This window comes from Dermacentor silvarum, chromosome 3 (assembly GCF_013339745.2).
Source record: "Dermacentor silvarum isolate Dsil-2018 chromosome 3, BIME_Dsil_1.4, whole genome shotgun sequence".
Taxonomy (NCBI): Eukaryota; Metazoa; Arthropoda; class Arachnida; order Ixodida; family Ixodidae; genus Dermacentor; species Dermacentor silvarum.
Genome location: NC_051156.1, coordinates 165177154 through 165192793, shown reverse-complemented (window position 1 = coordinate 165192793; position 15640 = coordinate 165177154). Strand labels below are relative to the sequence as shown.

The 15640-nt window shown below is 42.1% G+C and overlaps 1 protein-coding gene across 1 annotated transcript; it reads right to left on the bottom strand.

Annotated features, from left to right (window-relative positions):
• Nucleotides 1–918: 918 nt before the first annotated feature.
• On the bottom strand, nucleotides 919–12964 carry LOC125944057 (elongator complex protein 5-like). The gene is made up of 7 exons (XM_049663792.1): nucleotides 12840–12964; nucleotides 12685–12745; nucleotides 9298–9378; nucleotides 8069–8250; nucleotides 5429–5598; nucleotides 4369–4449; nucleotides 919–1045 (listed from the first exon to the last, which is right to left on the bottom strand). Exons 1-7 carry the CDS (start codon nucleotides 12892–12894, stop codon nucleotides 944–946), a joined length of 732 nt encoding a protein of 243 aa, XP_049519749.1. The 5' UTR covers nucleotides 12895–12964; the 3' UTR covers nucleotides 919–943.
• Nucleotides 12965–15640: the final 2676 nt, after the last annotated feature.

Here is a 15640-nt window from a genome sequence, read left to right as displayed (position 1 = left end):
AGCTGCCACATGCAAGTTCAGTCACAAGAAACATGCGCAGCACTAGTAATCTCTTTATGAGCAACACCATCATACCTAGCCTTAGTGCTACATGACGTCAGCATATTTTGCTGTGTCATGATGTCAGGATACTGTTGATGACTTCAACTACGGCATTTTGAGACAACTTTCGTATCAAATAAAGTATCTTTTAAGTGTTTCCCAACATTCACACTTGCTAAGTCAAGTTTGATCGAGTTAGATTCAAGAAAAACGTGGTAGAGTTTCTACAACTTTGAAAATACCGTATGTGCCAGCACTTTTTATAGGCAACTGCAGCTCCTGGAACATTTATACTTGAAGTATGCGAGTTCTTTGTACTGAGCATGGAATGCCAGAAATAGTCGGAAACTTGAATAATTTGAAGTTACTGTCTCTCATGTGATGCAAAAGAATGCTGCATTGCAATTCACACATTTTTTAGACCAAGAAGAAAAAGGCAGAGGTAGAAACGATAATATGCACAGTTGCATTGCCCCACTTCGAATCTAGTACTAGTCATTCTGGGACAGTGCACTAAATGCTGTGTCGTACGTAAAACACACAACGCTTCAATGTGCTTGAATAAGTAGTTTACTGCAAAGGTACTACTTAACCTACACACTTTGAAGTTCGCCTACCCATCACTCGGGCCTTCCCATGCGATTTGTACTCAGTTGTCCTCAGCAGCTCCACGAAATCGTCCTTTTAGAATATCCCATGCAATTCCCTGTTTCAATTGTGTGCAGTGATTTCAAAACCAAGAAAAACTTCACATTAAGCGATTTCATCCTAAAAGTGCTTTAAGTTTTCCATACTGTCATCTACCTATCAATCGCTTATCATCAGCACATAACATCACCATATGACAACATCATCACATGACAACATCACTTGAACAGAAGATCACAAGACGTTGCAATGCTCACTTGAGGTATGGCAGCACCAGGTTATCCTTGGCTGCTTTCTCCTCTTCGCTGAGCCGAAGGTTGAAGGTAAGGTTGGCCGTGGGATCAGGCTGCTGTGCCTTAAGGCAAGAACAAGAAGTGTAAAGCATTGACAAGAAAGTGCGGCAGCAGTTAGAGGCACAAAAGTGACACTTAAGTCTTGCAGATTAGAGAATACTGGGACCAACAGATATCACAAAACATTTTAAGACAAAAGAAAACATTGAAGCAACAGCACATGGATATGACACAACACAGCAACATGCATTGCGTTTCAAATTAACAAGTGTGGCAGAGTTTTGAGGAAAACAGGAAGTGTTTGCTTCTGCTTGCACACTGCAAGCTCTGGTAGCTGGTAAAATCACAGTGATTCTGGATGACTGTAACTCCAGGCTATAGACAACCAGATTTGAGGCATGATGCAAAGACAAACATTGGGCATCAAAGTAGTTCATACTAACCAAACAATGTTGGAATCTGGCATTTCCAGGAACTAGACGACATCACGATATAACCTTATCAATGTGTGAAACATGCAGAAACAGTTATAGTTATGCTTTTTTTTATAAAACTGGTCATGGACAAGGAATTAACTCACTAATCACCAAGCGTTGTGGCCATCCTTAGTGTTATTTGCTTCAATTTTACTGTAGTGATCCTACTGCGTTATGCATGTTGATTTTCTGTTAGGAGTGTTTTACTATGGTCAAACCCTTTTGTAACAAACTTGATAGTTCAGCGAAAAGTGGTCGTCATATCGCTAGTTCATTATATACGGACTCACCTTTCAAAATGTGCAAAAATTAGCAACACAGTCATTCTTCTGCTGCAGTCTTATTACACAATGCTAACAACCCCTTTTCACTTTGTGATGCAACACTTGATGCATGCTTACGAGTGAACTGAACTGCCTTTGCAATTAATCAATTCTGCCGTTACCGGGCAAACTTGCGCAGAATGCCCATCAAGAAATTCTTCCACGGTGTCTTCAAGTTCAGTATGAACTGCATAGAGGCCGTGGAACAAAGTCTTCAGTGAAAGTCGACAGTTGCACCGTTTCACTTTTTGTTAACGGAAACCAATAGAATGCCGCAATACTCTCGTTCACTTCTGCATATTCTACCACATCGTTTTTGAATGCAGCTCTGAAGTCAAGCCAAGATTCGCTAATTTTGCACCCATAGACATTGGGAAAGCATGTTTTCACAGAGTTTGTGAAGTTTATGCATCCGCAACAGCAGCAACAAAAATGATGATGCCTTCTATCATTATTTTCCCCTGTCCAATAAAGTCAAACCTCGATATAATTAGCATGGATACGAGTTATCAGATATAATAAAGTAAACATAAAACATTGCTCGCTGGTATAAGTGTGTAGAGAATATATGCTTACAACTATTGAACATAACGAAGGTAGTTTCATATCAGGTTCGTCTTCGCTATAACGATGGTCAATTGTAGTGGCCAGACAACACTTGAAATTTTGCCAAAGATCGCTAACACTTCTCAACTAAAGCTTTCGGAAAAATACTCAACCTATATTTCAATTTTTATGCTAACTGCAAAGTTTTATTTAAAAATGCACCTAAATTGTGTGTAACGTCAATCTAAAGAACGAAGTACAGTGTTGTAGCTATGTCAAAACGTCATTTCGAAACTGAGCACACAGCCACTATTTTTATTTAAGAGGTTCTGAATATCTTAAAATCGGTGGGACCTGAGTTGATGTTGGGTACGAGAATGAAGTGTCCTACTGTGGCATACATGACGCCATTTTGCAAAGGTTCCGCTGTTATGGCCTTTGTGGTTGTGTATCGGTCATGCGAGGCTGAGCATGCGAAGAGCTGTGAAATTAACTTCCCTGTTTTGCTTCAGCTGGAAAAGTACGAAGTTCTAAAGGTGGAATGCCATCATGATTCATTATCAGCAAGGAAAGTGTTGATGAATTGTGATCTTTAAATAACGACATAGTAACCGCTCAGCTTTTGCACCTTAGCGTGCTGGTAAGGCGAAAAGGTGTTTGTTGTAACTGTAATGCACTTGGAAAAATGTTTGTTATATCTAGGTGCAATTTCAGCAGGTGGAGCAGGAAAAATCATAAGTGCACTTGAAATGTGATCAGTTATAACTGATAGATCAATATATATGGGATCAGTTATAAGTGGTTTCGACTGCACAGGAGTTCTGTACATTTTTATGTGGTTGTTCATGTGATTTATATGCCTTTGTCTCTCAACAGTCCTAAAATTTGTAGTCAAGTTGTGTTAATTCGACCCTGAAGGGACCGATAGAATTGAAAAGGATTATCAGGTGGGTTTAACTAATAGAACAAGTGGAAGATGATGTCTGAACAAACTGCTGCTTTGTTTTGCAGTAGTATTTACCTGATTATAACATGACCCTGAATCTAATGCATTCCCTGTTTTTATGGGTTCATAGTAGAAAACCATGGGCACCCAGCTGTGATGGGCACCTGATTTTATAACAAAAGATATGTAGCATGCCTCCGATTTTGGCATTTAGATATACGATAAAACTTGCAGAGTCTGCATTTAGGGAATGGAAATTTATGTAGTATCAACGTCCATTGTCGTCAATCTCTGATAACTGCTGTCTATGGACAACCACATATATATATATGCATTTTTCAAACCACTCTGCCAGAATAGGAAATGAGATGGTGGCTCACACCTTTGCCAGTTCTTCCTGCGATGCGTGCATGTCTCTGAAATACCTGAAAACATGGGATGCAACTCTCTTGCCGCTAGCTTAACATGTGAAATTACTTATCACTTGAAGGAGCTTTCTCAATTAAAGCCTGAGAGCTGGATGCTGTCATCACCATCCTACGCATCGCCACCCTCTCTGTTCAACAGGAATCTTGTGATGACAATGGCAATGAGACTGGCTTTGACTGTAGGCTGTAGAAAAGTCCACAAACGTGACTTCGTATCTGACTGCATCATGCAAGCAATTTAAGGATCACTTGGAATACACACGCTTGAGAATCGGGTAAATATGGTAACAGCAATTCATTTTGAGCTGCCGTTTTGCCTCGAAATCAGAAAAAGCAGATGGAAAATTGGCATTTTTGGAGGGAGATTTGCATTCACTGTAACTTAGCATAGTCAAGACATGCGCTGCAGCGAGGGCCAATTTCATAATCGAAATAAAAAAAAGTTTAGGCCCATAGAAATGTGCGGGCACCAGACGGGAACTTTCGTTGCGATTGAATTATGAATGAAAAATCTCGTTAACTAAGGTTGAGTTAATGGAAGTCTACCGTATAAATGAACACAGTCTGACAGCCAATTTTCACCATCACAATCGTTCGATAATGACTTACAATTACAATGTCAGCACCATGCATCAAAAATAAATGTTGCTGAACACACACACTTACCAAGGGTTTCACATCCTGTTTTTGAGCTACCTTCTTGATGTCAGTGATGGACAGGTCTGGCTTGAGAACAAACTCTTCATCCTGAAAAAAAGTAAGTAACGGCAAGAATACAATAATTAACAGCACAACTAGGCAGAATAGTATTTCGTGTACAAGAACTACAAAAAATTTTTTATAGCATCCCCAATTAAACAGGCAATACTCCAGAAAATTGTGTCAAGAGGAGAAGTACTAAACTGAATGCGGCTTTCTGTTTGCAATGCAATAAGTGGTAAATTAAAAGACTACAACAAACCACTGGTGTTCACCTGGTCACGTTCATGACCCACTGGTTACGACCCACAGTCCTGATGCCCTGAGGTAGCATACAAGGGTTTATTGGCCAGTTGCCTGCTCCTAAATTAGCATACTATGTGATGCCTGTGGTTCTGCACCTGCCGCCATGGCTGTGAGTGACACTGGCTAATGCTCCCAGGGCTAGATTCAGTACACACACAAATAAATACCCAAGAAAGTGGACGGGAGGATAGCTGCTGCTGTAGCTCAATTGGTAGAGATCGCACGCTGTCAGAAGTGACAAGTGAGATGGGAAGAGAGTTTGCGCCAGAAGAACAGAAGAGCCAAAGAGAGAAATACAGGCAAGAAAGGAGGAAGAAGAGTCAGGTAGCGCATGGAAGAGAGATGCTGGGAAACAAGCCATCTTTACTGGGCGGCAGACAGGTGCACTCATCGAAGAACGAGTGGCAGGGGCGCAGCATTCATAAAAGAGAAGACAGCCATGGACATTAATGCTGTGGTCAAGCAAACTTTCAGTCTTTTCTTTCAGGGTATTTTTTTTTTCAGGGCTTTCTTATGAAATAAAACTTTCCCTATTATATTTTTCACTCTTCCTTTGCGTATATGTTTGTTTGAATGAATAAAAATAATCGGTATATTTGGGCCATTTTTGCATAGAGTGCTCGGTAGTGAAAAGGCTGAAAAGTAAGCCTCATGTAAGTAATATTTTCTTTTGCGTCACGTTTGCGTTGGTAGAGCAGTGACACCACAAGAGCACACTTACATCCCTCACAACACGTCCACTGGGCTTTTTGTGAAGAATCTTGCATCCAAGTGTGCTTGCACTGTCGTGCGCATACGGCGTCAAGGTGGTGGTGGCGAGGTGACACAACTTGCCGACCTCGTGTTCCTCGTGCACGTCAGTGTGCAACAGAGCCACAATCATCTGCAAAGCTGGCGAGGCAGTGAAAGCATGAGAAGCAATCAAAGTAGTGATGACATAAATTTTCAAGATGATATTTTTCTGCAGAAGCGTGACACATTAGGCTTGCCGGTCCATGACTTGAGCAGAAAGTAGCACAAAAGAAAAGGACATAAGGAACGGACAGACGATGGTGTTGACCAGGAGTTGAATGCTCATTTGTTCAAGCAGTACTTTCATGCATGCTTCTGTTTCATTCTTCTTGTCTTGTTGAGCGGCACACTGTCTAAGCTGCTTGAAAGAATAAAAATTTGCTTGTTAGACAGCACCATTGTCTGTCTTTTCCTTACATTCTGTTCTTTTGCTCTTTCTTCTCAAGATATTTCTTCTTTTAGAAGCAAGATGCACAACACTGCGCATCACATTACTGGGCATCATACACACAATGATGGCACGAATGATTTAAAAACACCCTCCAACACTTAAAAAAATGAAAGCAATGGAAACTTCTCGGTATTATAAGGCATCTCTTTAACAGGAAAGTCTTGAATGCACTGCATTCGAGTGAAGTTGTTGGCGATCGAATGCTGCCCCTGCTTTTTCTTCGCAAACTTTTCGCGTCTTTCCTGCTGTGCAGACGAGTAGCGATGCTCAAACTGCTTCGCTTGTTGCTCTGAACTCTGGTATCGGATTGGCCTCCTAGAGCGAGTGGAGTAGCTCTCTGTCACACCACCCAGTGCTGGAGGTCATGGCAGTGGTGTGGTAGCATCATTCTTACACGCCCTGTGGTACCATCGCCATTAGCAGTGATGGAATGTCTTTGTTCTGGTCAGTGAAGCCCTGCTACAGCTGACAACAGACCTGTTTTGAATAAAGCAAATGGTAACTGCTACTAAAAGGATGTACAGTAAAACTTCGTTAATTCGACCCCCGTTAATTCGGACTCATCCTCTGGTTCCGGCAGGCATATGCATTATTTAATGCAATCAAACTATCGTTATTTTGGATGTATTTGGTTACATACCGGTTAATTCGGACAACTCTCAGAGCTCAGCGAGCGTGAAACGCCACTGTTTTGTGGGCTTGCTGGCCATCAATCTTATTAAACAAATGAAAAGATAGCAAATTGACCTATAGTCAGTTTGCCATATTTGTGTAATAAATAAGAAAATTAGACAATTATATACCTGCCAAGATTGGAGAAACTAAATCCAGGAGAACTCCCGACCGGGGGTGGGGGGGAGGTCAGTCGGTTACACAACAACCTCCCCCCCCCCCAATTTCGATAATTTCAAGTAGTCCCAGCCGAACTTCATTACAAGTTTATTTACACCTATACACAAGACCATATGAACATCAAGGTCTCACTTTTGCAATCATTGTGTTGTTGCTAATTTTGCCTTCAAAAATTATTTAAAATTTACATACACTCTTGGGTCTTACGTCCCCCAACCACCATCAGATTATGAGGCACGCCGTAGTGGGGAACACCAGCTTAATTTCGACCACCTGTAACGTGCACCCAATGGACGGCACACGGGCGTTTTTGCATTGCGCCTCCAATTAAATGCAGCCGCCACGACCGAGATTTGATCCCGCGAACTCATGCTTAGCAGCGCAATGCCAAAGCCACTAAGCAACCACGGCGGGTGTTGAGAAATTCTTCAGATGATGATTGATTGTAAGAAATTCCATTTCTTTCACATTTTCCGAGGTTGACGTTTCCCAGCGTCTTGGACGAGCGGCACTGCGTCCTCGTATTTTTAACAATGTTAAATTGTCACTCGCACTGTGCATTGCTCTGCGGTATCAACAAATTAGCCAGTGTCACTTCGGCTGAGCACTACATTCAAAATACTTGAAGATACTTTTTGCGCTAGCGCTCCTTGCTTTTAAACCCATGACTGACCATAGGCCTACGCAATGCCAGAGCGGCTGACGCCGAGGAGAACGATGGAGAGTCTGGTGTTGATAGTTGCGGAAGGCGGCTTTTGCTGACTAGCCTAATGAGACTAGGACCACTAGGGCACCCAACAACCCTGTCAGCGTAAGGAGCAGCTCTGCGGCTAACGAAAAAGCGCATGTATAGGGTTTCCCTACTACTTAACAATGTTTTGCGTGATGAACTTCCAAATGCATTATTTACTTTATTTCTATTTATTTACATCATACTGCAGGCCCTGTGGCCTGCAGTATGATGCAAATGATGGATGTGATGATGGATTAGATTGGGTTGGATTTTTTTGGCCAATGTGGCCTGACAAAGTGCTGGATGCGGGAACGGGACACAACAGCAATTTCTGGGAGATTTTCCTGCCAACCGTACAACCGGAAGAAGTGGTCCAAATCCGGGAGTCTTCCCGGGTAATCCCGGAGACTTGGCAGGTATGCAATTACCAACCCTGCAGCTGTGCCAAGATTGCTTCAGTAGCATACACCACTCATTTATGACCAATTTAGCAAAAGTGCAATTTCATTGCAGAAGAAAGCGAGCAAACTCACATGCTATCTTTCGCAGCAGGCACAGGAGGCCCATGTAGACGTCGTCGAGTGGGTGATAAATGAGGGCCGTTGAAAGTGAGTCAATGATTAATGTAAATGGCTCGTTCTCCTTGCTGAACTTTTCGACCCACGTTGAAGGAGTGCATTTGTCCGGTGCGGAAAAGGCATCGTGAATGGCTATCCTGAAAATGTTGCTTCTTAGTGCACATGTTTTTCCATTGCGTAAGCAATAAAGCTAGCATGTAAAGAGTGCTTGGTTTGTTGCAATAAAACAACAGCATCAATTGTCTCTGCTTGCAAAGCGGCTCGTTAATAAAAAAAAAAAAAGTGGCATCAGGAGACAGGGTTACTGTGCAAATGCTTACAATATTTTGTTTATTATGAAGATGCATTCTCAGTTATGACTTAATCTGCTTCACTACTGCCCCTACCCACTTTCATAGCATGTTTGCATCCCAATCTTTTAAGAGATGCTTGTGTAATAGGATAAATAGAATTTGGTTAGTACATGTGAAGTGAAGCTCTGTTCAACTGCACATTTCTAATGAAAGCAAGGAAGCTTTTCTTCTTCTTTTTCCACCGAAAAGCACAAGTTATGGTAATAAATCATTCATGGCTATGTCTCCCGTTAGTGTGAACTGAACTGCTAGTTGCAACCTATCAAGAAGGATGAACTTATTTCAGCTGACAGGGGCTTGAAAGCTTAATAAAAGACCCATACAGCCCAATTATGTATAAAAAGAGACAAAGTATAAGCAGCTGTTTAACTGTTTTAGTTGGACGTGGTAACCCCTGCATCCAAACGTAACATTTTTGTAAAAACTATTGTAACAAACACACATACTCTATGAAAGAGGCATTCCTAGTGACTTGTGTTCTTTTTACCTTCTTTTCCTGTATGATTTTAGCCCAGTTAACTTATTCTGGCTATACTAAACAAGCTTTTGAAGCCAAACTTCGGTATTTTCACACCAAGATCGGTCAATTTCAGTGAAATCAGGGCGATCAGTATTGGTCAGTTATAAGTTTTGGATGTACAATTTTCAAAGTCCATTACAGCACTGCTGAACACTATAGTGTTTTTATGAACAAGATAGTTTGATGCAACACCAAGAGAAAGTTATTTTTAGTCATATGCTCTACAGATTAAAGGCTGCACACAGAGGTCAGGTACAAACCCACGGCTTTAAAATATTGAAACTCGGAATTGAAGTAGTGCATCAACATACCTGTCAACTGTGGTAGGTGGAAAGCACTTTCTGATTGTGCCTTCTTCTCTGTCATAGCCCAAGATGTGCACATTGTGACCTCTGATGAAAGAAAGACAGCTAAATATATGAGCAATTCTGGACACGTTTCTTGTGAAACACATTAGGGAATCGAACAGAAGGGGCAAAGGAGGGCCTCAAAGATTGAGACAATGTATGCACAAAGTCAGGATCTGTAAGCTGGAGTAGATTTCCCATGAACTAACACTTCCATTTGGCTAAAAAGTGAACAGAGTGATATTAACAAGCATGCCAAGGCCTTTCTTTCGATTTTTTGGTAATCCTGGACATGTTGCCGGGTGCCTCGAATGTCACACAACTGAGCACAGTGCACAGCACTCATAAATGCCTCAGGCCTGTGCCATGCAGTAACAAAGTGAGCTCAAGTAGGCTGTGACCTGGCAGAACAGCAGACACTGCGACACTGCCATTCTATGATGGCACTCATATCATCCACTCCGTCCCTAGCCCTAAGTTTGATATTCTTCAATTGCGTTTTATTCTCTCCTTTAGAGAAGCAAACGCAGGCATGTCGAAAGCACGTGATGAGATGCCTTGAAATGGCATACTCATCGATGCAGTGGCACAGAATGTTCTGTAGTAGTGCAGTCTAGACTCATTAAAAGCAAACTGCAACAAAATTTTGGGCTGCATAAAAATCCAACTTTCAGATATCGTAGATATACAGCAAAATTTCACTTTTGAAATACAAGTGGATGCATCAAGGAAAGCTTGTTAAAAGATGTTTTTGATACCAAAAATGAAAAAAAAAAAACAAGCGCCACCATTACCACTTGGTAGACGTGACACAAGACTCGCAACACACAGCTCCTCGGCATTATTTTTGAGATTAGGTGCCACCTGTAGCTGCCTGCAGCACACCAAAATATCTCAGAGCCTACTTGCTGGGTCTTTCGTCATGAGCTCTAACCACCAGGTGCATGTGTCGTCTACTTAGGTGCTATTCAACGGATGCTAATAATAAAATTGGACAATTACCAGCCCTGCAGTTTTGCCAAGATTGCTTCAGTAGTATATACTACACATTTGTAATCAATTTAGCTAAAGAGAAATTTCCTTGCAGTTGGCGTCGAGTAGCTGCTGTATTTCAGCCATGCTCCATGGGGATTCCTGCTTGAGGTGTTTAAATATACTAGAGAATATGAGTAGATGCTGAGTGCCTGATTACGAAATAATAGCACAAGAGACAAGAAGGAGCACCGTGCCAAAGTGCAACTGAGACTGCATTGACACAAGAATTGAAAACAGGGCCTGTTGGTGCTGGTTCATTATTAACTGCAGCACAACACGAAGACAACAGACCGAAACAAAGTGAACACACAGAGTGCTCTGAACACATAGAGCACTCTGAGCACACACAGTGCTCTGTGTGATCACTTTATTGTTGTCCGCCTGTCGATCTGCAGTTAACAATGAGAATGTATTGTTTACACACACTACCGATGTACCTATGTATGAGCGATACAGCCGAACAACGTGTTAGCTGTGTGGCTCAATTGACTGCTATTTATTGTATGTTTAATAATTATACTCAGTTTTGTTTGCTTGCTTACCAGGTGACCTGCATGACCTAAATTTAGAACTAGATGAAGCAATTCTAAAGTTTTGAACAGTGCTGTGTGCCATAATGTGCTGCATGGCATGCCAAATCTGCAGCGAGTGGAACATCTAGTAGAAGCTAGGATTGGCTAAGGATGGTCACTGCGCCTGTTATCAAAACTCGTTCTATTTTTACTCATGTAAACGGTACTGTAGCAAGGGTTAATGGGTAGAATGACCCTCGGTAACCACATTTGGGTAAATGAAACAACGTTGAAAAATAACCCATACACCATTTTTTGCAAGTGGTATCCATGCCTTTTGTGTGCCTAGGCACTAGTAAAGTTTCTTAATGAGGGTACACATAACGAATGGCTGTTATGAACATGCACGGTTCGAAGTTTTGGTGATAGGCTGCGTATGGTAGTCCCTTTCGAGCCATCACTGAGTCCATAATGTCAAAGAATGAGGGACGTAGAGAAGGCATTTGAAATTGGGAAAGTGGCACAATACAGTGCAAGCCTGTAACTGTGGCAGGAGGGAAAGCAGCAACAGAGCATATGCGGAGAGAATGCTGCTGAAGAGAGGCACAAAGCAGTTCCAAGTAACGACAAAGCTGACAAAAAGAAGATGGTGCTAACGAGTAGTAGTAGTAGCAGTAGTAGTAATGAGTAGTAGTATTACCACTAGCAATGAAAGCAGAATAAAGGAGAGCAACTATAGTGTGACCATGAGTAGTACAGAGTGGAAGAGAGACAAATGAAGGCTACGAAAGTCTGTCCTTTCGTGTCATGCAGCAGCAATGAAAACAGTACCTTAAAGGTTCGTCACATATAATGCACAATGAATTGATAGCCATGTTTAGAGCAAAATATTTTCTTAATTTTGCCTCGAATGATTTCAGTAGTAATGGCTCTCTATATTGTGCTAGAAGGCAAGTCTGACACTGAATGGTCATTTCTTCAAAACCCCCTATCACCTGCCATTCCATTATGGTTCTCCAAGAAGTCTAGCGTTTTTTTTTTTTTTTTTCTTTTTTGTGTGTGACCAGGTATTTCGGAAATGTTTCTTACTCAAACATTAGCATCTACTGCTGAACGGTAAATGCTTTAAGTCTTTAATTTAATTTTAACTGCCTTGAAAGGCGACTTAAATAATGAGGTCTGGACCTCATTTATGAAGTCACCGTTCAAGACAATTAAAATTCTTTGAAAGGCATGGATGCAAACATAACAATTAAGGCTTGATATGTTCCCTATAAACAATACGAACCTGTACACGATTTGTCATATGTGCATTATGCTACGATTAAGTAACTCCCATCAAATACTTGGCTGTTGAACACGGCGTTCTCATCATTCAGAAGTATTTCTATGAAGAGAGTTCAGTGAATATAATGAGGTACTCCGCTGAGCATTTAGTGCTAATCTCCAGTAATTGGCGAATTTGTTTCATGCCACAGGGTAACTGTAACATCTAGTCACTTGTTCAATCTGCTACGCCGTAACTTAATTAGCATCAAAAGTGTGGACGGCTGCGTGAGTTCGTGTAGTCTTTCCGGTTTTCAAGAATAGTTTAATAGCACTGGCCTGTTACTCTGCACAAGCATGATAAATCAAAACAACACAGGGAGAAGAACGACGAGATTGCAGCGGATAAGCAGCTGTGCATTAGCTTCATGACAACACGCGACATGTGCGTTTAAAGCGTTCAGTGAAATGGATGAGCATTTCAAGAGACAAAGGAAATTTAATATACAGACGAGAAACCGTATTTTTTCAGACAAACCTGTTGGCATATGTATTTGTGAAAGAATCCAAGAGCAAACGGGCTCGCTGGTCCAGAGTGTCTGTTTGGAAACAAAACAAGAGACAATTAGGTTTTCCGATTCTGTCCAAATAAATGGCATAATTGCCACATCTTGGAGTGAATTGACGTAGTACCGTTTATCAGCACCAGCCCAGAATTGCCTCGTTGGGAAAGCAAGCTTTGCAACATTATTGGAAGCGAGTGATCGTAACTGCGAAACAGAAAGCGGCACCCGCGACAAAACTCATGGGGAGCGCCATGTTTTTGCAAGGTAATGAGAAGGTTTTGTCAAAATCCACCAAAACTAACTGATCTGGCAAAAAAAAAAAAGATAACATATTTTTATTAAAATAAGGTTGAATAATACTAACACTAGTACTCCTTACAATATTTTTACAATAAATTAGGTTATGTGTGAGAAAAATAAAATAAGAAATTTATGCCTGCAAGAACCGAAACTGTCTTGTGCAGCACAAACGCTCCTCGTATGGCACGCCTAAATACGAGCGTGGTCTTTCGTCCATACATAAGTGGTCGATTGATTCGTGCGATTTACCCTATTTAATGTAACAAAACAACACTGGGGCTTCGAGAGACGATATATATATATATATATATATATATATATATATATATATTATATATATATATATATATCGGGCGAACTCCAAATTACTTTTGACCACTTGAGTGCTAATCGCATAAATTCGCGTTCACGTTGATAATCATTCCCAAAGGATGCATTCTGTCTGATTTCGGCCCGGATCCGATTATCACGAGCGGTGGCGACAGCCATTGGGGCCCTGGACTAAGGTCGCCAACCACATCAATCCTTTTACTTTACAATGAAGCTTATCTCTTCTTCTTGCCTGATTTTATTCTTAGCTCGTGGACCATATGCCTTTGAACAAGCAGAAACAAGATGGTGCAAAAACTGCATCAAGTCCTCCGGCAATGTCCTTCGAACCATTCTTCCTGAGGAGCAATGATGACACAATACAAAACCGCGCGAATCCTAAACTGCGATTTATCTCTTGGAACCTCGACTCCCCAGCTAGTACCGCCTCAGAGATGCTCGTGCTGCCATACAAAACCCCTATATATAAAAAGTAGCGACACTCTCCTCCTCCGCCTTCCCTCCTCCTCGTTTCTCCTCTCTTTCGCGCTCCTTGTTCGACCGTTGCGCCGCCTACACCGCTTGAAACACGTGCACTTGTTTATCTTTCGCCGCTGATCAGATTCGACGATCGCCGACTGTGTTCGCCGCTATCGTTGTGCTCCTCGCCAGACGGTAGACGCTTCTCGGGCGAAAATGGCGATGGAGCGTGATCGTAAACAAACGCAGCCAGCGCCCCGCGGCGCGGAGGAGGCGGCGGCATTCTTCAAAGCGTGACGCTACTTTTTATATATAGGGGTTTTACATACAAGAGCTCATTATTGAGTTCTGTCGATTGCTTTCTTAATTCTTAAACACCTGCCACTAAAATGTAATTGTTAGCTTTCCAATCGTTAACCTTTCAGCGATGCTAGAGCATTGCAAATGAAGTAGGATTTCTGTCATTCGTCTTCCTTTATCATTCGATTCTTGGCCAATCTTCTATTGTGGGCATAAGCCGTGGGTTGAAAGGACAACTGTTGATTAAAACGATTTATTATTTTCTTCGTTTAGTTTACTTTGTCTTAGAATTAATCAGAGATTTCTTTTGGTTTTATGGTGTAATATTAGAATTCAGACAATTAATCAGAGCTTTCTTTTGGTTTTATGGTGTAATATTCAGAATTTAATTTCGCTGTATCACACGCAAACACACACACACACAAGCGCGCGCGCAATGACGCCTACATTTTGGCCCAGAAGCCATAGATAAGAGCTATTGTTTGGAAACAAAAAATTCATGAGCCATTCCACTCTGTGAAGGTGGATGACCAGCGAAGCTGTTTAGCACACGACACAGACATGCATGACACAGAATTTTGAACAAAGGTTCGAACACATTTATTGTCTTGATCGGTGGTCGTCGTGAGGAAAGGTACGCACAGACATTTATTGACTTGATCGGTGCTCGTTATTTGTCTTGATCGGTGGACAATTGGTGCTTGCTGTCCGCCGGCGCCCATTGCACTCCTGCATCTGTTCTCGCCGTCGCTCATCATATAGGCGCGTTGCTCCTCGGGAGTCCGGACTATACGCGGCCTCCCCATTACCGAGGACGGAATAGAAGTGAAATGCAAAATGGAGAACGGCAACTTGTCTTTCTGGTTTGTTTATATACCGCCACCACGGGAGAGTGGAATGAAAGAAAATTATAGATACGCAAGCGTTTGGAACGCCGACAAAGAGAGGGTGGTGCGAACGTAGACATGGGCGACGCGGGTCGCACAGCGGCAAATCTTTGAAAAACCTTTATTTCCACCTGGGAGCCTATACTGATTTTGAAAATGGTATGGTAGGGTATGCTAAAACTTTAATATTAAAGTCCTTCGGAAGGCGAGCACGTAGCGGGCCGCTCCCACGTAGGTACAGAAAGGCCGAGCCTCTCTGCTGCGTCGCGGGCCCGATGGACAGCCCATAACTGTGCTTCAAGATAGGGGCTGGTGCCTATTGATAACTAATCTACTCAAAATGCATATCCGAGGGACACCGACGAGCCAGCTGTTGAAGAAGACGACGAGCGCGTGAGCAATGGCACGAGCGCGTTCGCGCGGGACCTGAGTTTTGCTTACGCACACGAAAAATCGACGGAACCCTAGCCATAACAGCTTCGCTGTAAGTTAACTGCCATAAGTTTATCTGCAGCAGACCTCTATACGGTGTCCGTCGCATCCGTACATGACATTCGCCGGCATGGTTTTGAGGTACAAAATTTAGAACCATCAAGGAAAATTTCCCGGACGTTTGGTCTGCCGCACGCGAACCTCTTTCAAGATGAAAACA